This window comes from Apteryx rowi, unplaced genomic scaffold (genome assembly GCF_003343035.1).
Source record: "Apteryx rowi isolate R43461 unplaced genomic scaffold, aptRow1 scaffold_305, whole genome shotgun sequence".
NCBI lineage: Eukaryota > Metazoa > Chordata > Aves > Apterygiformes > Apterygidae > Apteryx > Apteryx rowi.
Genome location: NW_020449475.1, coordinates 986,302 through 1,010,541, shown reverse-complemented (window position 1 = coordinate 1,010,541; position 24,240 = coordinate 986,302). Strand labels below are relative to the sequence as shown.

Below are 24,240 nucleotides of genomic sequence, written 5' to 3'. Positions count from 1 at the left end.
AACAACAAAAAAACCCAACACATCCAAAAATCAGGCATTTCTTTTCACTGAGCTATTAGACTATTTTGAAATCTAGTATTTTAGTCTGATTCTTGTCAGGTCTTTGTTTCCTCACACCAAATTCCAGATCACAAGCTCTTGGGGAATGTCAGAAGTTGATAATGGTGGTATAGTACTTGCATATGTGTCATCTAATTATGAAGTTGACCCTCTTTGCAGGAGAAAACAGTGTAACTGTATGTAATATTTTGATAATATGTCTGTTGCCCAGCCATGTCACTATTTTGAGAAATAAGCACCTCAACATGTTTGGATTATTTAGGGCTACAATGTATTCAGGTTTCCTCAGATAAGTCCTCTCTTTCCAACCAGAAATTTAGGGGGTTTGATATGTTTTTCTAGAATCCGGTCTCCTACAGTTTCCAGACAWGGTATGGGGCCATATTAGTTGGTAAAACACAGTTAATACTAGGAAAGCTTAAACATGGGCTATGACATTCTTCCTATCTGAATTTCACCCTGTTATTTTTCATCTTGCTTTATGCCAAACTGTTGTCTAGTATCGCTCTGCACAACTGATACTTTTTACAAAGCAGTGTATATGTTTCTGGAAGCTCTTTATTTTAATGAGGAGTGAAGAGATTCCTTTTAACCAAACTTAGAAGTGATTACCATGATCCCAGTGATTATGGTGTAAATAGTAATTCATAAGTGAAAATTCAATAAATAATCACAGAATCACAGAATCACAGAATCACTGAGGTTGGAAGGGACCTCTGGAGATCATCTAGTCCAACCCCCCTGCTCAAGCAGGGTCACCTAGAGCACATTGCACAGGATTGCATCCAGGCGCATTTTGAATATCTCCAGAGAAGGAGACTCCACCACCTCTCGGGGCAACCTGTTCCAGTGCTCTGTCACCCTCACAGTGAAAAAGTTTTTCCTCATGTTAAGATGGAAGTGTCTGTGTTTCAGTTTGTGCCCATTGCCTTGCGTCCTGTCGCTCGGCACCACTGAAAAGAGTCTGGCCCCATCCTCTCGACACCCTCCCTTCAGATACTTGTACACATTGATAAGATCTCCTCTCAGCCTTCTCTTCTCCAAACTAAACAGGTCAAGCTCTCTCAGCCTTTCCTCATAAGAGAGATGCTCCAGTCCCCTAATCATCTTTGTAGCCCTTCGCTGGACTTGCTCCAGTAGTGCCACATCCCTCTTGTACTGGGGAGCCCAGATAAGATAATAATAAGATTCTCTGAAATAAGAGCAATATTTTTGTGTGTCTGGGATCTGGGACTAATGAAGCGCTGCTTTTATCCTTCCATTGCCCTTCTATCTATTGATATATTATCTTAAATTATTATGACTTAAATGATTGACATCCTGCTAGTAAACATCTTTAATGTGATGATTCATTTTAAAATACACTGGTGTCATTAACAATTTTATAAGGGTACATCCACATGTTAAAAAATTGCAGTTAGTTTTCAAGCTTTTTGAAAATTAATATTCAACAGAAATCTATTATTTTCTGAATCACAGAAAATCCTCTTTCTTTCCATGCACTAGAGCTGACATCAGCAACAGCATTACCAGTAAGGGCTGTGGCAGGCTTGTGGAGGCAGATTAAAGTTAGGTGGCTGAAGTTATCACCTACCCCAGCTATCCAACCCACAACAAATAATGCTGCCCTGAAGGCCTAACAGCCTTTCCATTAGTGAATCAGTTCCTGAACTGCTTCTAGTTTTGGCTCTGATTTTGTTTTTTCTTGACACCCTGGGCTGAAAACTGCAGTGGTTCAGAAACTGGTTCGTGAACAGATCAGTTGTCTGTGGTTAGACCGGGAAGGAGAAATGGACCTGGGAACAGACTCACCCATCTAGTTTTAATGTTTTAACAGATTCACATCTGTTACTGCCTAATTCTTCTGCAGTCTAGCTGGTATTGGTCTGGTCTCTCTTGACAGCTAAAAGGGAATGTGGAAGGTTCCTAAATTGTTGGAGAATCCAAAATGGAGGAAATAGAGGTGGGTCTTGAAGAGAGTGAATATACTTGTTTGAGAGGTACAAAGAAAGAGGCAAAATTGGGATTTTATAGTTTCAGGTTTCCTTTGCAGTCACCTCCTCCCTCTGTTTCTATCCTTCTTGAATAAACCTGTCTAACTTAATAGCTGTAATGATTTGAGTGGGAGTAGTTAGGGATGGGTTTATCAATTGTTTGTGAAGTCCCTGTTATGTGCTACTAAAAGATTGTGCCTGCATGGAAAATCGTTAAAAAGACTCCTGTAGCTGATGAAGATCATGGCTTTGTACAATTCTGTGAGCAACCAAAGTCTCACAAAAATTCAAAATGTTTTCACTGATTTCTCATTCTTTTCCTTCCCACTCACCATTAATCAGCTCCCACTTTACCGGATTATGAAGGAGTCGATGCATCTCTCAATGAAACTGCTACAACAATAACTGTACTGTTGAGACCAGCACAGGCCAAAGGTGCTCCTATCAGGTAAAAAATTCAGGAAGAGATTCTGTATTTGATCATATGTTGCTTAGCAGCTGATAAAGCTGTTGATTTCCAAGTGATATTCCTTTGACATTACTGTTGTTTTTCTTACCTAGACTGAGCCTACCAATAGACCTGTAATTAATAAGAGAATATTCTTTATGGTTTTTAAAGATATTCATGACCTGAATCATCTAGCTGTCTGTCCTGCTTGATTTAAGGGCCCCAGGACCACCTCCTCTCCAATATCATTTCATTTTACTTTCTCTTGGTATCTCTGAAATATGAGGTTGAAACGTATTTGTCAGAAAGTGGATTTGAAAATAATGCTTCCTCTCCAGTACTTCAAATCAACTATTTTATAGCATATACATATGATTGGAAAATTGGAAGCTCAGAGGAAGTGGGAGAATAATAGTGATGAATACAAACTATTTGACCTTTCTTCTCTCAGAGTGCTTCTTATTAGAAATCACGTAGCAAGCTATTAAATTTTATTTGGTGTGTCCCTTAATCATATTAAAATGTTCCATTTATGTTAACTTTGAGAGGTCATTCCCTTTCTGCTCTCTACTGAGAGATAATTTAATTCTGTTTACAAAGAATAATCCACATCCTGCTTATGGATCCAACTTATACTTGTTAGTGCAAAATTTTTGTGATGTTATTTGATTCCATTTGTGTTTTACTGATACTGCTGCATCAGGAAGATTCAGCCACAGAACAGACTAATTGGGGGTTAATTAACTGCAGTGTATTGGAACGTTTTCATACTCTTAGCCTTGTGACATTTCGGAGCTATACAGGCTAATAGTTTCATCCTGTGTTATGTAAGTCAGTTATTATGGCTCAGCTGATGTTGAGTAATGCGCCCAAGCCCTAAAAGTATAGGAAAATAAACTGTTTCTCAACTCTGTTTTTATTAACAGGAGTGTATGTTTTACCTGGATATCATAGGATTGAGTGACATACCCATAGTCATTTTTCTATGCTTACCCTACATTGTTTCATAGGTCAATATTTCAGTATTTCAGGTGCCTAGGTACACAGGCACTCAAAGTGGAGCATAAGGAGGTTTCACTTGAGAGAACCTTATGACTGATATGACCAAGTTACTTATTTGTATTCTGTGTTAAGTGATCATCCGAATTCATCCCCTTTATAGGAGATACTGAGTTGTTATGTTCATAAATAAAATTGTAAGCCCATACATCATTAGTTTCTGAAAGATTGTCCAAGAGGAATCCTAAGATTTTTTTTTGTGGGAAGAATGCTAAAATGTATAGGACTGCATTCAGTACAGGACTTAGATTCCTAAAATAGGGTTTGTGTGGAGTTGATACAGTAGAAACCAGACCTGTGATCTGAAAATGCTCCCAAGTCATGCAGCTGCTTAAACTCACTACTGTTTTGTATGAGCTTTTAAAATGTTCCAGGTGCCCTGCTCCTGGCCATATCCAAAACTGCTCCTGTCTGAGAAATACGCTACCTATCTCTAATCTAATCAGGACCAAGTATTACATTCTTGTGCCTGGTTCCCTGAGGGGGCTGATCCGGTAGTGTGCCCGGAGCACGCCTGCCAACCGCGACTGAGATCTGCTGAGGACGGTGCAGATCTTTTCTGCACATGCTGGAGTGCAGCAAATTTGTGTGGGGAGCAGTAGTTTACCGCCTTTGGTCCCATGCCCCCCCCCCCCCCCAAGGGGGAGTCAGTTGCACATCACAGGTTTCTGCCATGGGGGCTTCTTTCACGGACTGGTCGAGTAATGGGATGTGGCTAGACACTTCCGTGTACCCACCACAGTGAGCTCTGGCACCTCCACACTGTGCTTGCTGGCAAGTTACTGACTGCAGAGAGGACCTGCACCGCAACACCCCACATTTAGTCTCTCAAAATTTTCCTTACAGCCTCCTCAGTCGTATGGCCTGACGTTGTCACTGCGACCTAGGGAGGCAGCAGAAAGGATCTATGAATTAACAATTAACTGATAATTTAATAGGGATAGTTTGATAGAGTATTAATAACTATTGTTTTGAGCATGTTGTCAGAGGCATGTATCTGTCTTCCTGTCTCCCTTCTTTCCTCTCTACTTTAATTAGTTCCTAAGAGATTCCATTAAATTACTAACATCAGGAGGCCAAGGAAATAAATCCTTCACCATAACCAGAGAGCTGAGCTTTATTCTTAAAACAAATACCATAATAAATTGCAGCTAGTTTTAGAACTAAATTAGATTGGAGAGTGGACAGCTCTGTGTTAAACTAGAGGCACCGTGGCCAGTCCAGAGACCATCACAGTGACCATGAACTTCTGAACGCTTGATGTGATGGAGGTGCTGTTCAGACATGCAGTATGTGGAAAGGGGTTCACTGTGTGCAGAGAAAGAGCTAGAATTAAAACCAGAGTTACATTACKGTCCTCCTGAGTTGCTAGTCTTACAGTCCCATTCATTTTATATATAAAATACACTTTATTCAGTAAAACATTATTCTTATAAATACTTACCATCAGTTGATTGAAAAAAAAATAGTAGAACTTCTTTCACTGATTTTTTGGTGGTTACTGCTCAGGAATAATGTGATGGTGATAAAATAGCTAATAACAGCACACAATATTTAGTTGGCTCTATATTGACCTATGCTCAATAAAGAGAATTTAAACAAAAAAATAAAGCTAAATATATGATACACTAAGAGAAAAAAGAGAATGATGTATTCCTTGCCAAGGATGTGAGATTTGACCTCAGTAGAAAAATGGGGCAGAGTAATACTTAATACACAAACAGTACAGTTCCACTCTACATTAGCGGCCTGTGAACTTTGTGTACTCATAACAAGTGCCCCAGGCGCAAAGCGAGACAGGAAGGATTTTTTTGCTATTTTTCATCAAGCAATGCATAGTGAAGACTGATATGATATACCACAGGCAGATACTGTATAAAAATTACAGTTTATATATACATTTTACATACTTAAATGAAAAACAGCAGCATAAAAGTTTTCTGTTTTAGAGTATTGCCAAATGTTGTTAACCCATATAGTGTGTTGGTTACTGTAAACGTGTAGCCAAATCCCAAAATGAAAAGGTTGGTTTTCAGATTAGAAGTTAAATTGATGTGCATCAAAGCTGGATGAGACTTTTCTTTCTCCATTAAAATAATGTCATCTCTCTTTCTCTGCACAAACTTCAAAGTAATTACGGAATAAAGAAATTAAAACCTGTAGCTCGCATTGAGAACTCTTCATCTGACTGAAGCAGCACAAAAGCACACTAGCCAATTTAATGGGTTTTATGACCACCATTCATGGTTTGCTTTGGTTTTCAGTTTAAACAATGACCTTAATCCAGAAAGATTCTGAAAATCAAGCCTGTGACTTGCAGCTGTTTTATTCCTTATTCCAAAGGAGGGGTGTTCTCCAGGAGAATGCACAGGATGTTATCTTGCCCCCTTTGCTGAAGTTATGCATGTTGCAGTTCATTACATTTCAGCAGCATCTCAATAGGGGAGGGAAATGCAGCCCACTGAAATTTGGAACTGATTCAATGGGTTTCACTAAACTTTATGACCAGTTTTAGCAAAGTTTTGCTCCAGCCACACTGCAGCGGTGTTTCCCTGACAAGCCTGTCTTGACATCATAATGAGTGTTACTAGGCAGGTGGGAAGAAATGCATCTCCGTGCCTGCTGCTGTGACTGAGCAGAGAAGGGACTCAAATCTTGGTCTCTAACATCAAACTGAAGAAGCTGGTTTATTGAAGGGGTTGGTTTGTACCCCGTCCTCTAATCCCTCAAGCTGATGATGGTTAAAAGATCACTTTGTCTCATAGCAGTAGGCCTATATTAAAACAAACAAACAGCTTACAGTCTGATACTGTTTTGCTTTTACAAACAGAATTATACTGTGATCAGGTTTTATTGTACCTCTGCATCAAGACAGCCCCCAGGAAACAGATGTTCCTTAACCCAAGTGAAACCTACGGGTGGCTGTCAATCACTTCTTTAAGACACTCCATGCCATTGTCATCACAATTGTAAACATGACGATAATCATATCTTGCCTGTCAAATGTTATTGTGTAATCTGTGGTTTTCTTTATGGCCTCCTGAAGTTTCAAACCAAATTACAAGCTAGAAATGCAAAGGGAGGCTGAGCTGGATGGCTCAGGCTCATCGTGAAGCGTGTGCTGTGCCACCATCAATCTAGTGGAGTAGATCCCAGTCAGAGGCATCAGGGGTGCTTTGTTTGAAGTCGTGATTTGTCACTGCGGTTTTTCTCAAGCATCCCAACAGAGCACCAGCAAAACAATCTTTTGTGCATCCTGCTTTCAAATTCTACTTTATATGCGAATTAGGAAGAACTTGTTTCAGAATCAGTTTAGACAGCTTTTTAATAATGAAACTTATTTTATTTGTTTGGGAATGTGTTTCCTATACCTCTGTATGCAAACTCAGTCTGTTTTCGTTTTACAACAAGTCTAATTATGTGGACCATCGCAGGGAGAAATTAAAACTTAGTTGTCAGTTGGACCTCCAGGAGCTCAGCTTGTAACTTGGGTTGTCAGTCAATCTGGCACATGTCAAAGGAGAAGGTGCTGCATCTTCGCTAGATGTGTAGAAGGAAATCTCTAGCTGGTATTAAAGCCTAGTCAGAATAAGGCTAAAGTATGAACAATATGTGTTTACCACTGCAGTACCCATTTGAGAGTCTGGGTTTTTAGGGATGGGTGAAAAGAAGGGGTTAAGATCTGTTGGCAGGGGCCTCTTAGATTGTTCTTAATCATTTTGATCAATAGGGAGGTCCTGTGCAGGTTCTCTTAAGTAAAGAAAAACATTCTGGCATCAAAAAAGTAATTTATTCATGCCAAATCTCAACTCAAGAGCCTCCTAACTCTTCAACACTTTCTCCACTTTCCTGGCAGTCTTAGACAACTGTCTGGAGTTTATGATCACAACTTATGTAACAGGTCCTGAAATTTGTACTACTCTTTACAATAGTTCAAGATTTCTTATAGTCATCTGGGAAAAGGAATATTGTCATCCAGGTTTTCCACCCCTCCCTCTTTCTTTCTCTCTCATTTGTTCCTCCTTTTGGTGAGATGCAAGAACTTTGGCTTCTTTTTTTCACATCCTCTTATACTAGAGTGTCCTTTCCTAACACTGTTATGTGTAGATATAGTAACAGTGTTGCTTTGGAACCACTGTTGTGTTAGTAAATGGATTTAAGCAGATGGCATCCCAAAGGTCCCTTATGTAAATGATTGTATTCCTATATGCCTTGTTAGCCTATAATAGTGCATCAAAAATACTGCCAGAGCCCTGTTCCAAAGAGGGTAGATGCTACTTTTATTTAAACAATACTGTGTGAAAATTTAAAAAAAAAATGCCTCCTTGGAGACTTTGAATATTTTCTCTTTTTTTGCTAATTACAGAACATAAAATTTATTTAGGATGAATGCTATTTTCCTTAACTAAAAATAATTATATAGCTGCAGATAGCTACAATAGGCACATTTATTTCTCATTTTCCACATTTTATAGTGTTTTCAAGTTTAGGGCCCAAAAAGCATTATTTTGGAAGAATTTTTTTTTAAATGAGATCACATTTAAATTATGAAAGTTACTCCATTTGAAAAATTTTCAGAACATTCACATTTTACTGAGATCTCCTGCTTAAAATTTTGCCATACAATTTATGTCAGATTCAGAAAATGCTGCAATATTTTCAAAGAATGCTATTAAAAGAGACTTACTAACATTTAATTTTTCTCATGGGCTTCATCTTTTATTTTTGGTTTGTTTCATTCTTTAAAGCAATATGCCCCTTTAAAAAAAAGATACCTCATTTAGCCCCTTTTCCTATAAAATGGAAAAAAAAGGGCTGATTTTGAAACTGTGGTAAATCTCAGCTTTTGAGCTGAATGACAAACCAGGATATTTCAGGGGATGGTTGCCTCAGACACATGTGAATATTGCACTGTCCTTCCGCTCTCCCTGCTGGCTTTGTTCTTGTAAGTTGGCAGGATATTGCAGATGACAAGTTTCCTGCTCTCCTGGCACTTCAGAGAGCAGAATTTGTGTCAATCCAAGTCCTTTGGCAGCTCACAAGGAAAAGACTGCAGAATGGATGTAGTAAAGACACAGTGTCCGCATTCCCAGTACACTGAATTGGTTGGTTGCCCAGTCCAGGAGCTGTGATTTTAACCCTGTCTGGTTCCAGGGCAGGCCGTCTCTGGCACACCAGTTGTAATTTCTTCTCTTGGAACATGATAAAGAGAAATGATAATGGTTTTTGCATTTTACATCCTGTCGCATTTTGTAGAATATCGATGCTTTTATGTTTTTTGCTAGTACATTAATTTTGAAGCGTAAAGAAAGATTCTGGGTACGCAAGGGTCATGTGGAAGTGATTTGTTGTTGCAGGCTGCATTAACTGGGCATGGTTAATACATAGAGGTTACCACAGATGATCTATAGCCCAGCTCAGCTCACAGACAGTTTATGAGAAACAGAGATCCCTGGCACTAACTCATTATTTTTTTGTTTACATTCTTCTTTTTTCCTAGAGTTACAAAAGTGAGGTGACTTTGTGCTATTCCTCTTGGACACTTTGAAAGGGAAGACACTTTTCTCCTTAATTTTTTAGTTGCTAGGCTAACCTCCTCTTTCAGCCTGAGGAAAAAGTGAGACCAGAATCTTATTTTTTTTCTTCTATCCTTTTTTCCATTCCACAGAATCATACTTCATCTCTGCCACTACAGTTATTAGGTTTTCTGGAACAGTAGYAGCAGGGAAAATTGACAAAATAATTTAATGCTGCCCCATAAGTTCTGAAAGAAGGACGGTCTTTGTCTTTGCCTTGAGGGTTCCCTGCAGCAATGCAGTGACACTTCCAGAACTTTGGTTGATTTTACTTTTTCTGTTTAGAAAGCTTTAAAACAAAACCAAAACAGGCAATTCTTTCAGTTTAATTGAATTGCTCCAGGTCTTGTCTGCATGCATATTTTCCTACTAATCCTAGCAACAAGGTGATTATTTTGATGAGGTCCTCCAATATATCTGCATATAGATGAGAAATTGTGTGTGTGTGTGTTTGTGTGTATGCATATATATAAATACCTTTTCTAAAACCTGAAAAGGTCTCTTTTTTTTTTTTCTTTCCTTATAAACTGAAAAATTCCCTCCTGTTCTCAGTATGTACGTTCCACAGAGCAGTGAAAGCTGGTAATGAGTTGGTAACATACTGCAGTTATGTAGTCCCCCTGAAGGAGCAAAAGGAATTATAATTACCTCTTCTATTTTGAGAAGGTGATTTTGAAAAGTGACCAAGCCGTGGACCATTTCAAGATAGGTATGGGGGGGGGCGGGATGGCGTTTTAATAGGCTGAATGCCATCTGCTTCAGCAATTTGTAACATTTTATCATTGACAACTGTAGAGAAATGAGGCAGTCTATTTTGGTGGAATGGATAGATTTCTGTCCATCTGTGCTTGTATTACAGCATGTCACTTGTACTTTAGATCTGCATAGCTCTGAGCCAAGATAGAAGCCACAGCAAGGTCAAGAGGTGGAGAAGCCTGTCAGCACATTCTGTCTCTAATGATATGACAACTGCAAATTGGTGCTTCAAGCACGGCCTCGAGGCAGCCGTTATGTTGGGCCTTGAAGCTGAGGTTTCTCTAATATCATTTCAAAGGAAAAAGCTAACTTCAGATGCTTCTGATTAGCAGACAAAGAGTTTAATCTGTTGTAGTTTAAAGTCAGATTCATTCCTAGGTTTCTTTAAAGGAGGAAAAAAAAAAATCAAAATCTATGTTAGGAGGTTTTGAATATACTCATGCTGTTGTTCCAGGAAAAAATGGGTGCTGCTGCTTTCCCATGTCTAAATTAGATAGCTTTGCTATACTTCAGACCTTTGTTTCTTCTCTGAATCTTTTTCTTTTTTATTTTTATTTACAGTTTACACAAAGCAATTGGGTTAATGTTTTGGTGGGACTTGAGATTTGGCCAAAACAGGTGACCTTAAAGACCTCCTTTCCCTCTGTTCCGATAGTGCCTACCAGATTGTTGTTGAGGAGCTGCACCCACACCGAACAAAGCGAGAAACAGGTGCAATGGAGTGCTACCAAGTCCCTGTCACTTATCAAACTGCTGTTAGTGGAGGATCACCGTATTATTTTGCTGCTGAACTGCCCCCTGGAAACCTGCCTGAACCAGCCCCTTTTACTGTGGGTGACAACCGGACTTACCAGGGTTTCTGGAACCCACCGCTGGCTCCTCGGAAAGGCTACAACATCTATTTCCAGGCCATGAGCAGTGTTGAGAAGGTAAGCATCAACCCATACCTTTCTCCTGGATGGAGTCAAAGACATGCCTGTAGTGACAATTAGGACTGTCAAAATTAGGCACGGTCGGTGATGGCAAGAGCAGTTCGCTAACCTCTGCGCTGGCTTCTGCATGGTAACAACGTGGCATTGTGCCATTCATATTTCACACTACTCTCGTATCATAGTAACTGCTACTAGATGAGAATTTAATACATCTCATAGTAATAGTCTTTTACAGTGCTGAAGTAATTTTGGTGTCGTGATTCTGCCTCCTCAGTAAATAACATCCATGGTTCTTTCCCCAACTCTCAGTGCTTGCACACTTCAGAAGATTAAATTACCACAGGATAAACAGAATGTAGGCTGCTCAGCAGGCTAATAAGACATTATAAACTTTTTGAGACTCTCACACCAAACATCAAAAAAAAAAAAATTGATTGAGCAAAAACAACCCCAGGCCTACAGTGTGTTTGAGAGAGTCTTTATAAAAAGGTCTACTTCAACATTGCACTACTGCTGTGCAATACAGGTACGGCTGTTGCTTGCCTTCATTACCTCCTTAGCATTTCATTTTTAACTGTGTTGTTGGGTAGCGCTGCTGATTCTGTATGCATATGGCAGGGAAAAAAGCTACAGGAAGTTAAATACTGCAGTGGGTTCCAGGGGTGAAAAACCACACGACTCTGCAAGCCCCGTGCTGCTGCTCTTGAATGATTTTTCTCTTGTAAATGAAAAATGGGTGAGGGGGGAGTGATCTGTGAGGGGAGAAAAGGTGGTAGGCACAGGAATTTGAGATATTTAAAAATTTAAATTTTAGATTTATATTTTAGATAACTAAAGGAAATTGCTCTAGTATGTCTATAAGATTCCCAATATGAAGTATCCAGGCAGGTTAGAAAGGAACTGCCTGATACACAGATAGATTGATAGCAGATGATATTCATCAGAGCCATATGAAAGAAATAGAAGCCATTTTTACCCTTATATTTGGATTTCTGCTGTGACTAAACAAATCATAGCTAAAAAACGGCTTTGCCATTGAGCCTTTTGAATATAATCTCACCTTATACCTATGGTTATGAAAATTGCACATGCCTCAAATAAGAATGGGGAAAAAGCAGTAACAAATGAAACTCTGTACTGGAGCTGCTTGAACACTGGAGACTTTTTCTGATGGGAGAGGCTGTTTCCCATTTCTAGTTCTTACCTGCAGATGTGTATGAAGCAAACAAAGGAAAATAAAAGGCGACTGTCAGATACTCGATCATATTTCCCTCACTTTCTACCTGTAATTCCTTTTGCTTTTGCTGGCTTCCAGCAGACTAAATTGTACAGAAATAGACATTTCTTTCGCCAGGAAACAAATTGGGGGGAGGGAGCAAAACCAAAAATATTAAACACAAGAATAGATCTTTGTTTTGCCTTTTACATTTTGACGGATAAGTAAAAGGTGAGAGAAGAACAAATTATTTTTAACTTTAACGTGATTTCAGTTTGTGGGAGAGTTTACGTCTAAAATGTTTCTCTCTGGTATGATTCAAAACTTTGGATCAGATTTCTGCTCCTAGGGGGGCTTTGGGGGAGGTTCTGCAAGGAGTTTTGCACAGCCTTCTGCCAGGACAGGGATATAACAGTTGTGAGCCAGCCTCTGAGCTACAGAATATTTAAGCATGGGCTTAACTGTAAGCCAGTGCGATCACTGAAATACTCAAGGGGAAGTAAAGTATGTTCTGTGAAATAATCCGTTGGATTGGAATGAGGGTTGCACTGTGATCTTCACAGGCATTTTAAACAAAAGTGGACGTGTAAATCCAATAACTGAGGAGAATGCTAGTTAGGTAAGATGATATTGATAAACTTTGCGGGAATTTCATTTAGGTGGAAAAATCCGTCTTCATGGAATATTTGTATTAAATCTCAACTCATAGCTTTGCATATTCTTTATGTACTGTGTTTACAAAACATCATAGACATATTTGAACTATTATTCAGGGATCTTCAAGAGGAGAGAGATCCCAGGAAATGGATCTGGGGAGGCAGTGCTGGAGGGTGGGAGGATTAGAGGAAGCACATTTTATAGAATGAAACTGTCATTATCAATTTTCTAATTACATGCTAATATTGTTTAGAATGATCTAATATAGCAACAGCTGCATCCTCTCATGCAACCTTATGCGATTTCAGTTTGCCTTTAAAATGATTACACATTATACAAAAAGATCAGAAAACCCATTTGTGACTGAACCTCTTTTTTTCAATTTGCCCCCACTGCGCATAACAAAATCATTTCTCTGTTTGTTGATTTGTTTCACTTGCTGCCCAAACTTCTGGGGGGGGGGGGAAGTAAAATATAAAAAAAAATTATCTTTCCGTATGCAAGTTCTTTTGAAGCACATTACAGTCATTTTTCCTGGGGAGATTACACAGTTTGTAGATTAACTGTGTCGCATGTGAGGAGCTACCCGAGCTGGTTCTAAGCTAATACCAAACCCCGGAGCGCTGGGGAGTGCGTTGCGGACACGCTTGAGGTGACTCCATTCAAGACGATCTAGACGCAGCAAGACAAATTAGTTTGGACACAGTGCTGAACAAATGTATCTTCTTTGCTGCTCAGTGCTGTTTGAGGTCAACGCTGGCTCAGAATTTCAGTGCCATGGAATAAATAGGATCACTGATTCTCCCCTTTTCTCCATTGCACCCTTTCTCTGTGTTCGGATGGGCAAAATTTCCTTTTGATTTGAACTACCTGTAAGTTTGCTATGTCTGGGCTGTCCTGCACCTTTTCTGCCCATCATTATCCTGGATAAAACAGATCAGTGTCTAGAAAGGTTTCACCCAGTTTACAGCTTTTGTAAAGGCAAAATTACTCAGCCTTCCTCACTAGTAAACCCAAAACCCTGAGCCACTTTGTTCAATTGCCTCAGTTGACCAGCAGATCTAGGACTAATTTATGAAATGGGAAGGGGGAGAAAAACAAACATGGTCTGACTGTGTTTTCTTTAATTTTCCCTCCTCAACAGGAAACCAAAACTCAGTGTGTTCGAATAGCTACAAAAGGTAAGAGGTTTGTCCCTCCAAGCAAAGGTTTTATAGTAGCTTGCTTTGGAACTAACAAATTGTAATGTGGAGTTTCTGTTAAACGTTTGAGCCAAAGCCAGTACTGTCCCAATATTTTGAACCACTTGATTGTCTTAAGATGTAACGGGCTATTACTATTCTTTGGTATTGGGCCAAGACAGTACTGTTCTAGCAATACTCAAAATTTAGACAAAGTAAGTAAAGCTTTTTTTCTGTTTTTATTTTTGAGGATCTCCTTTCGAGCAGCTGGAACACTGTAGGCGGCAGATAGGCAGACTGGAGACTAGAAAGCACCCTTGTTTAAACTGTCTGCTATGCTAACAAATTGTTTCCAAGCACTGGTGGTATAGACTTTTTTTTCTTTCATGTAAATTAAGACATGATAGTTAATTTTCATAGGTAACAGCTCAGACTGTAAGATAGGCATGGGGGAGGGTTGGTTTGAGGAAAGCTGGTGTTTTTAATAGCAAGTGAGGCCCAGGGCTAAGACTGACTGCATAGCTGTGAGAAAGAATCATATTGACCCCATATACAGCAGGTTAATCGCATACTGCTCCCTCAAAAATACTGTTTCATCTTGAAATGAGGATTTAGTTGTTCTGCCTACTGTTATCTCTTGCTTTGACTGTATTTATAGCCATTCATTTCAGTTGCTTGATTGTGTCAACTTTAGAGTTGTTTGACAGACTGCAGCAGCATAAAGAAGAAAGAACCCTACAGATGCTGAAACAGTGTGCTGTGGAGGCCCAGTGCTACTTGCGTTGTCTGTTTCTAATTGCACACTGATATTCAGCATAAAAACAACTTGGAGATATGAGCAGGCAGGCATTTGAAGTACTGCTGTGGCACATTGGCATCATCTTTTCAATTATTTCTTTCAATTTAAAACTTGTTCCAATTAAAAGCAGATTCCTCTAACAGGATGGTGGCAACAAAATATCTTCCTAAGAATCTGGAAAGTAAAATGTACATCTCAAGATTGGTTAATATTTTCATCAAGTGAGCTAAGCTTAATAAAAACAGGAAGTTTAAACTGTGAGCTGTCTTCTGTGAAAAGTACATCAGCATTATCTTTCTTTATGTTTACTTGACAAAATTAAATGTTTGAATTAAATTTATTTGCATGAACAAATATTTATGTACCACAAGCATATATTGCTAGGATTTGATGCAAGGGAGAGTCTTAAAAGGATCTGAAAAATCCTAAGCTATTGCAGAAAATTTGGAGTGACAGATGGGAGAGCAGTGATCTCTTTCATCATAAATTAACTGGATAGTAATAATAAAATGGGGAAGTAATTCACCTGGCTTATGAGAGAATTACTTTTTACTTATCCATATTCTGTCCACTGATCTCAAAGCAGTGTTGGCAAGAGCGTGAGCCCTGGTGGTAGTTGCTTATATAGCAACTATATATATATATATATTGCATATATTCACACATCTTCAGCTAAGTTATGTTTGTATTCTAAATAGCTTTTTAAAAGCTGATACTGAAATCTTTTCCCATGTTTTCATCATAAAAATAATGCTATAATTTGTTGTCCTTGAAGAAAAGTATACTTAACATATTGTTTTATATATATATTTATCTGGTTACCTAGCTGCTTTAGTGACATTTTTAGTTTGCTTTCAATCATTGACCAAGAGGAAGTCCAGCTATATTTGTTTAGCATCTCTGTTAAGAACATTTTGTTTCGCTGAAATAAATTTATCCATAGGGAAATGGGAACTGTTTCACTTTATCTAGTGCACTCCCAGTAAATCTAATGTATCCTTTTAAAATCTAGTTAACTAACTAAACTATGGATTCAGTTATAAAAGTTGTGTATAGTTCTGTGTCATGTCCACATGTTAGCAGACCACAGTTAGCCAATCAAAATGAAATTTTGCTTTGAACTTGTTGAAAAGGCATTTAAAAGACATAAAGAGCTTGGGTGGGGGAGGATTAAAAGTGCATTTAAAGGCAAGAAAAAAATTTCTCTGGTAGTGGAATTCAGGATTAAAACCAATGTCTGGAATGTAGTGAATCATTCTCATTTCTTACCTCATTCAAAGGCCTGATTTGAACTAATTTTTCTATTATGTCTCTTAGTTGAATAGTCTGCATTTTACAATTCCTGTTTCACACTGATAAGATATAGAGATGGAAAAAAAAAAGATGATAATGTCATGGTTTGGTGCTGGGGAAGTTCATATCCCTGAAAATATAATCTTGATAATTTAACTTTTTTAGATGTGCTATTTCCCTGACTAATTTTTTTGCTTGGCCTGTTCCCTATTAACATAATTCATACATATTTTAATGCACCAGAGGTTTTGCCCATGTCATTCCCAAGGGTTGCCTTATACTTTTGAGAATTGATTCAACAGTTTCTTCATTGGTATCAAACTAATGAAAGTCAGCAAATTTAAATTGGAGCTCTCGTATTTTTCACTCAGTGTATTTCAGGTGCAGTGTTCTGTTACGCTACTGATAACAAAATGCACTGAGGTGTGAACTCATCTAAAAGATGGTGCCAAATCATGGCTAAAGCATGTTGCTACTTTTGGCATGTCTTAAAAAATGTTTTTATCATAAGCTGAGAGTCTTAGTAGTGTCTGATGTGTTAAAATACACTGAGTTAATTTTTCATGGAAGCAAAATACTGGAATAGCAACAGATAAAAAGTAGTCTGAGTAGTTCCTGTGTACTTCCACCTCAAGGATGAATGCCTGTGTGATTCGTTGACGACCTTGATTTAGGGTGATAATAGGATTCCCCCTCTATCTGGACACCTATTTTCACAAAGCTTATAAGAATTAAATGACTTTGACTATTGCCCTTGTGCAGTAGGATCAAAAGGGCCAAAGAGAGTCCCATGTTATTAGATGTGGTGTAAAGGGTATGGAAGTTGCACACGTATGCAGTCTGATCACATAAGCTTTGATTCTTTAGGAAACCAGGCTAAAAATAATTCCTTGTGACCCAGGTGGTGGGTAGAACATGTCTAGAGCACCATTTCCATTACAACTATAGCCCCATAGATTTACAAAACAAACTATTTTAATTCCTTGGATACTTTCAGCCAATATTTCCCTCCTCTGTCAACCTTAATTTCCTTCCCATTCAGATCCTTTTAGTAACCAGTGATCAGCATCAATTTCTTTTAAAAAAAGAGTTCATAGTTCTCTACCTCAATACTTTTTAAATCTAAGTAGTAGCACTACCCTGCCTCTAGTAATCTCGTTTCTTACCTGTGTAGTAACTGAAGAAGAAGAAATCTTGTTTTCTTGAGAGCAGAGAAGGATACAGAGACTAAGGTAGTAGGTCAGATATTCTTTAGGAACTGAAGGATGGTGTTATGCTAGGAAATGTGCATTATTCAGCAGCATTATATATAATTTCCTGAAGAAAATTCTCAAACTTACTACAGTTAGTTTGGGACGGCAGAGTTCAGTACAAAGCATGCCTATATTGTAATGAATAGGTGACAACTGAACCTGCCTAATCAATGTATTGCCAGACAAGTGAATAAAAGATACACCATTTCTGTAACAGGCTGCTGGCATTTCAGACTAACACATTATACTGATAACTGATCAGTCACATCTTCGAGTTGAGTCTGAATGTGTAAAAATTTGAATGGATTTCCACTAGCGCACTATGTTGGCATTTCATTTTACAATCTTAAATTTTATCGACTGCAAAGGAAATGAAACTAGATTAACATGGTCAGAGAAGAAGAATGCTTCAAATTATTTAGCTTGTAAATAGCTATTTAAGAGGACAGAAGGGACAGCAGAGCTGTTATTAGGCAGAAAATGTATGAAGTTGACATTTCTGATGTTTTTTAGGCTGACAAGTTTGAGGCTATCACTAATTTGTGTGTATTCCTTCTGGGGTTTGTTGTTGTTGTTGTTGTTTAGAAGACTAGAGAAAAATGCTGAAAATTGAATTAGAAAAAAACTACTATGGCAGTAAATAAGTAAGTGGTGGGACTGGCTGCTCTATCCCAAAGTGTTTAGAAAGAATAAATGCAATCCAAGGTTTCTCCCTCAAGTTTACAACATGAACTTCATCACTTCCTAAATTATTTTCCCCTGTGGTTTTCATTTGTATTAACTAGTTCAGGCAAAGTAGAAACTCTCCATCTCTATTCACGCTTGGTTCATGCGGATGGATGAAAATGCCATTTGAGATGATGTGCATCTGAAAGTAATTGTGAAATAGTAGAAAAGACTTTTAATCTTATTTGAGAAATAAAAAGGTCTGGGTGGTAACGTTTCGACTGCAAGAGTGTATTTAGTCCACCATCATTATTGCTCTGAATTCATTCCCACAGCACTTGGGGATTGATCCAAAGGGCTTTGATGTCAATGGGAGTCCTTTCGCTGACATTAATGTGCTTTGGATTAGGTCTTTAGAAGTCATAAATCTGTCTAGACCATAATTATTTCCTTGAAATTGTTCCTGATGATGTTTCTGCTCTTAGGGAAATTCGTGAAAGTCAAATTATCTCATGTAGCAAGATGCTCAGCTATGCCTGTGTTACTGATTAATATACAAACAAGGGAAGATATCAGATGCTAAACATACATGAAATGAAGGTCCTTTTACTTCTCTTTTTATGTTTGGATCAGTGTTCCTAAAATGACTTTTAGCTATACCATCGTAATAGGTGCTTGAGAGCTAGTGATCTAAATTTAGAAAAGAATGCAGATGTTGCCTAAATCATGTCTTTGCATTCATTCATTCATAGCAAAAAGATACTAAGATAATTAAATTTCAGTGATTTTTTGTGTAATATCCTTCAACTCACAGAGAGGAAATTTTTACTGACTTGCTGAGCTTTCCAGAAATGGAAACAGAATTTTTGCTTTTCATATTTTCCTTTTCTATGTATGAAAATGCAGTAAATCACTGCAACCACATCTGCCAGTTTTGGTAAGTGATACCTTTGGTGGCAATTAAAAAAAAAAAAAAGATTATTTGATGGAATATTTGGTAATGATTACAAAAATACAGTAATTGAGGGTTGTTTCCAGAAATCCAGAAGCAAGGCCTATAGTATGTATATATTCACATATATGAGAATAGTAACAAATTTGTGGAGTACAACTTGCTAAAATTTGATTTAAATAAAAAAGGATCTAATATTTTTTAATGTAACAATAGAATTTAAGTGAAACAACATGATTGATATGCATGGAGAAAAATTTTAAGAGAATGTGCATTCTATTCTTAATTATAAGACATTGAACAGAAGTGCTCCTTTTTGCTTGTTGCTTGACATCTCTAAGAAATAAGGGTTCCTTCTAGGGGAAACAGCAAAAAAAAAATCTAAATTACTTTTTTTTTTTTTTTTATGTCCGAGACATCGCTTGAGGTTATGAAAATTCAGTTATCTTGATAGAAGACACATATAAGGAAAAGAGCATAGAGAAATGTCTAAAAATTACCTTGCATGCATTTGCAGGAAAAAAAACAACATTCTGCAATCTGTTACTTTCCCTGTTCCTAGCTGAACAGTTCTAGAAAGATATAGAACTTACTTCTATTTATAATCCTTTGTAGTAGCTTGTCCATCAACTACAGCTGAACCGTTTATTTTAACTTTATTTGAGAGTAATTATGAACAGAAATAGTTTCAAGTCTCCTGGCCCCTTTCCTAAGTGTTCAGGAATATGGGTTGATTCCTATGTTTTGAGAGAGGAGTTGACTGCTTTTAGAAAGAAAAGTTTCATAGATGAATAAATCTAATAAGTATATTGAATAAATCTAGTATCTTTTCTAGAAAAAATTATTTTTAAACATGTTGCATAGTGAATGGGTTTATTACAGTATTAAATTAGTATTAAATGTTGTTTCTTTTTGAACATGTTAGCCTTTTCAAAATCAGTAAGTTTGTAAGAAGAAACACCAATGACAGAGTTCAACATATTAAAAGTACCAGCTGCTAGAATGAAGAAATTTTGAGTCCAAAGATTTAATAAATACTAGCTTTCCTTGATTTTGAAATGTTTCAATACTTATTTTGGCGTAGATGCTTAACAAATAACTTTTTAGTCTTCTTATATCATTTGCAGTCTTAGGAACCTTGATGGAACTAAAGAGTAAGAATTTTAGAAGTAAGACTTCAAGTAGAGTATTCTAATTTAAATATAAACATTAGAGAATGAGTATTGATATGATTACTGCTCTTAAGTTGGGGAGCAGCATCTCAGCATATATGCTCTTATAGCAAGTGCCTGGCTTCTCAGGTCTTTTCAGCTTCTATGAACATTACTTCATAAATCAGATTTTGGGCATTGAATATGTTGCATCCGTTGTTAAAGAATATGGACACATAAATGTAAAAACTTCCAGTTCTTACTAAAATTATTAAACTTTTAACTGCAATAAAAAAAACCCTAATTCCCTTTATAATAGACATTCAAGTAAAATGACCTTTCACGTTTCCATTTGCTAGTACTGCAATTTTCTTGTTTCAATTTTATCTCACCTTTCTTCTGTTCTTTTTCTTTCATCATTTCTTGCCTGCCTTTTCTTGTATCTTTGTCTTCTTTGTGTCATATTCAAGGTAATTTTTGGACTCGAGTAATTTCACAAGCATTTAGAGAAGGCGAACTCTGTCATCACCTGATAGGACTGCACTCATCAGCCCCGTTCCACCCAGATAGTCTGTGTCCACTTTCGTTTTACATTGTGATTAGCTATACCATTGGGCAGAACGGAGCCTTGCGATGTCCAGGGTTGAAGAACATGTGAGATGGAGCAGGCAGAGACTGCAGCTCATGACATCCAGCCACAGGCATCCAGTGTGCACCTTTGGCCCAGGAGTGGCCATAGTTTGGCTTATCTGGGCCACGGTGGAACATTAGAGCAGCTCCAATAAGGGGCAGTGCTCTTCCTTCAAAGAAGGGAGGAGGAAAGGATCTCGAAGAATTACTGATTCTGTTTTCATTCAGTCAGTGCTCTGCAGCAAGAACGAAGTTTCTCCACGAGTGGGCGTGTCAGAAGAGGAAGGCTGACGTTCCAGAGTAGGCTTTGCCATACACAGCATTGACATGTAAATTGAGCTCTGTACCCAGTAAAGCAAACAATTGCTGATGCTAGAAATATCCCTACATATGGTTATCATGACACCATCCTTAGTGCCAGTGCAGAAATGCAGTTCAAACTGATGAGGTCAAAATCAGTTGTAACTGAAGCTGGTTCCATGAAATGGTACACTATATTGGGAAGGTTTAATATACACCTTTATTGTATTTGGAAGTTTGCAGGCAAGTCCAAGGTTATTTTGGAAGTGATAATGAAAACTTGAATGGCACTCTAGTAGCAATGTTATGCTGTGAGTGCTAGCTAGTTGTCAGTATCCCGGAGCTCTGATGTGCTGTCATACAGAAGACATCGTGGATGCATTCAGTGTTGAAATAGTAGCAGCTTCTTTGCTATGCTATAGGATGACAACTCAGCATTGGTGAAGTAAAAATATTATCAAAGTCTTGTATGTGGCAGATTGAGGATATTATCATTAATAATGAGGAGCTGATGTCTGTAGAACATGCTGATAAGCCAACACTGGTAAAAAAAAAAAAAGAAAAAAAATCAAACTCTGAAAGTCTGTATGACTAGTGGTCACAGAGCTGGTGGAAAAGCGACTGCTAGCCAATCATTGCTATTCCTGTTAGAAATTTCTGATCTCACTCAGATTATCCAAAATAAACAATCTTAACATAGTCAATCAAGCTAATTTCAAATGATTCCTAGTGTAGAAAAATTGCACAAGCAGTTATGAAAGCAGAGCAGAAGTGACAGTAAATGCTTGCGAGAAGTGATGAAGGGCAGGGGGAGGTAATGTCTTCACCAACTTCAGGTGCAGCCGGAAGGTCTGCATAGAGATCAGATAGTTTAAAACTCCTAGAAGAAATTGAAGCTCAAGATCAAAGCTGCTTTAATCCAACTACAAAAAAAAAGTCCATAAAATATTTTATCAGTATGCAACATCTCAGTGCAGAGATGGTAATCTTTGCAGTTACTGATCATATTATTAACAGCTACCTAACACGGAGGTATTTTGAATACAAGATAAAATATTTTTGAGCAGTCAAGCTGCTTACTGTGCATCTGGACAGGAACTACAGGCAGGGCTTTGTGTCAGAAAAAATGATGGGCAAAGAACAGCAGAAGAACTTTAGCAACATCTAAATCAGAAATGTGCTTATGAATTTTGAAAACAGTTTATGGCCCTGACATCAGCATCACCGTGCTTCCCTATTACTAATAAGCACTTTTAACTAAGTAAAAGGAAATTCCTGATCATTGTCATGAACATTACAATGGTTTATTAAACTGTTTGCTTGTCATCTCTGACAAAGTGCTAAATGAAGTTCTACAGTTAATTGTCTAGAAACAAGGAGCAGCATTGCCAAGTGTAGTAGCACTTCTTAAACACTGTCAAATGTGTTGCAGAGCAAGTCAGCATGCCTGAATGGCAGCACTGCCAAATTACTCAAATACAGAGACTGATGCTTTGTCAGCTGTGCAAGGAGATGATTACTCTGAAATTCACAAGTACAAACTTTGCTTTCTTCTCTGACAGGAAGTTGTATGATAACCAAAACATTTTCAGAAAGACCCTCCCTTCTGGAAGGTCCATCTGCATATCCATCTGGTCAAGGTACTATTGAAGTGATTTTTGTAGCCAGGTAAATTCAAAGTGTAGGGAATGGAGTTACAACCCTTTATGTGGTTTTCAATCCTGTCAGCTTTGGAAGTGTGTAGAGGTTTTGTGCAAATTCAGCAATCTRGAAAGGATTATGAATATTCTCTGCATTTCACAGCGACATGGTGATAAAGGTTCTTGATCAGGATGGACTTCCAGAACCCTTTACTGTCAAAGAGTTCACGAAACAGATTGCATCCTTTGCCACTTTTGATTAATGTTTGATTTGTTTAGTCAACAGGAAAGGTATCCGCATTCAATACCATATAGATGGCAGAATATTTAACCTAAACATTAAATCAAAGGTCACATATCTTCTGACTTGTGTTACTTGCTCTTTGCTGATGACTGAGTATTGGTTACTCACACATATGTAAGCAGACAACACATTATTGACTGTTTCAGCCCCTCTGCTAAGTGATTTGGCCAGGCCATTAGCATAGAGACGTCCTGCTCTAACCTTGTTGTGGTGGAAAATACCCTGAGGCAGTAGCGTGCACTGACAATATATTACTGAAATTTGTGAGAACAACTCTGCTATTTCAGCAGCATACTTTTTTAGAACACCACAGTTGTCAGCAAAGTCATGCAGGGGATGGCAAAAGCCAATACAGCATTTAGGACTTTAAAACAGCATGTCTGAAATGAGTGTCATCTGGCTTCAAACAAAAATAAGTCTATTGTGCAGTAGTTGTGGCCACTCTTTGTATGGTTACAAAACTTGGACCAGTTATGGTCTCTGCATCAGGCATCCGAGCCATTTCCAATGTGCTGCTTTCGTGCACTTGCTGCTGAGGAACTGCAGGATGTTACTTTGAATGCTGCACTCTTAAATTGCTGTCAAATTGTCAGCGCTGAAGCAAAACTACAGTAGGTCCAGTTACGCCAGACCGAGTTCTGACTTTGGGCAACAAATTGCCTAAAGCCAGTTTCTATGGCCAGTTAAAATGCAGAGAAAAGCGCAGAGGTAGCATAATGAGGTGTTTAGTAGGCAAGTTTAAGGCAAATCCTCAGTTATGTATCATCAGCTTCTCAGTGTGTGAGATTATGACTGAAGATTTTTTGCTCTGACAGAAAATAAGTACTTATGCCATCATAGCATGCAACTAAAACCAGAATGACGCTGTATAGCATAAGTGAGTATGGTGGCGAAACAGATGATATCTGTACACTTTGCAATGCCATGAAAATGGGCCACTTTTTGTGACAATAGAACTAAATCCTTATGTATTTATGTAAAAGAGGCTTCATAATCACTCACTTTCTATCCCTGGTTCTGTCTTATTTTCTGATTATGCCATTTCAGAGTGCTAATTATGGGAGGTTTAAGTCATATTTTTTGTAAATCGTGATGTAAAGGTATATTTTTTTAAATGTTTTTTGATAGTGCCTCTTATTGTTGGGACCACTGGACAATAATAAGAAAAACAGATTGTTGACTATTTTCGAGAACTTTTCAAGGAGTTTTTGCTCATATGTTCGTGTTTGTAACAACAGTGAAAGGACTCCTCTCTTTCCATATGAGGTAGAAAGAGGAGGGAAATTTACAATTACTGGCATTAAAATTGCCTAAAAGTATGAAAGGCAGTTGATTTGTAAAAGTACAGACATGTTTTAATGTTTACCTTAATT

At 37.9% G+C, this 24,240-nt stretch overlaps 1 protein-coding gene across 1 annotated transcript in view; it reads left to right on the top strand.

Moving 5' to 3' along the window:
* PTPRK (protein tyrosine phosphatase, receptor type K) overlaps positions 1–24,240 on the top strand; it is a 176,288-nt gene that overhangs the window by 92,807 nt on the left and 59,241 nt on the right. The window contains exons 5-7 of the mRNA XM_026070146.1: positions 2,397–2,502; positions 10,549–10,822; positions 13,843–13,879. Coding sequence (XP_025925931.1) covers positions 2,397–2,502; positions 10,549–10,822; positions 13,843–13,879 — 417 coding nt within the window. The remainder of the gene's footprint in view (positions 1–2,396; positions 2,503–10,548; positions 10,823–13,842; positions 13,880–24,240) is intronic.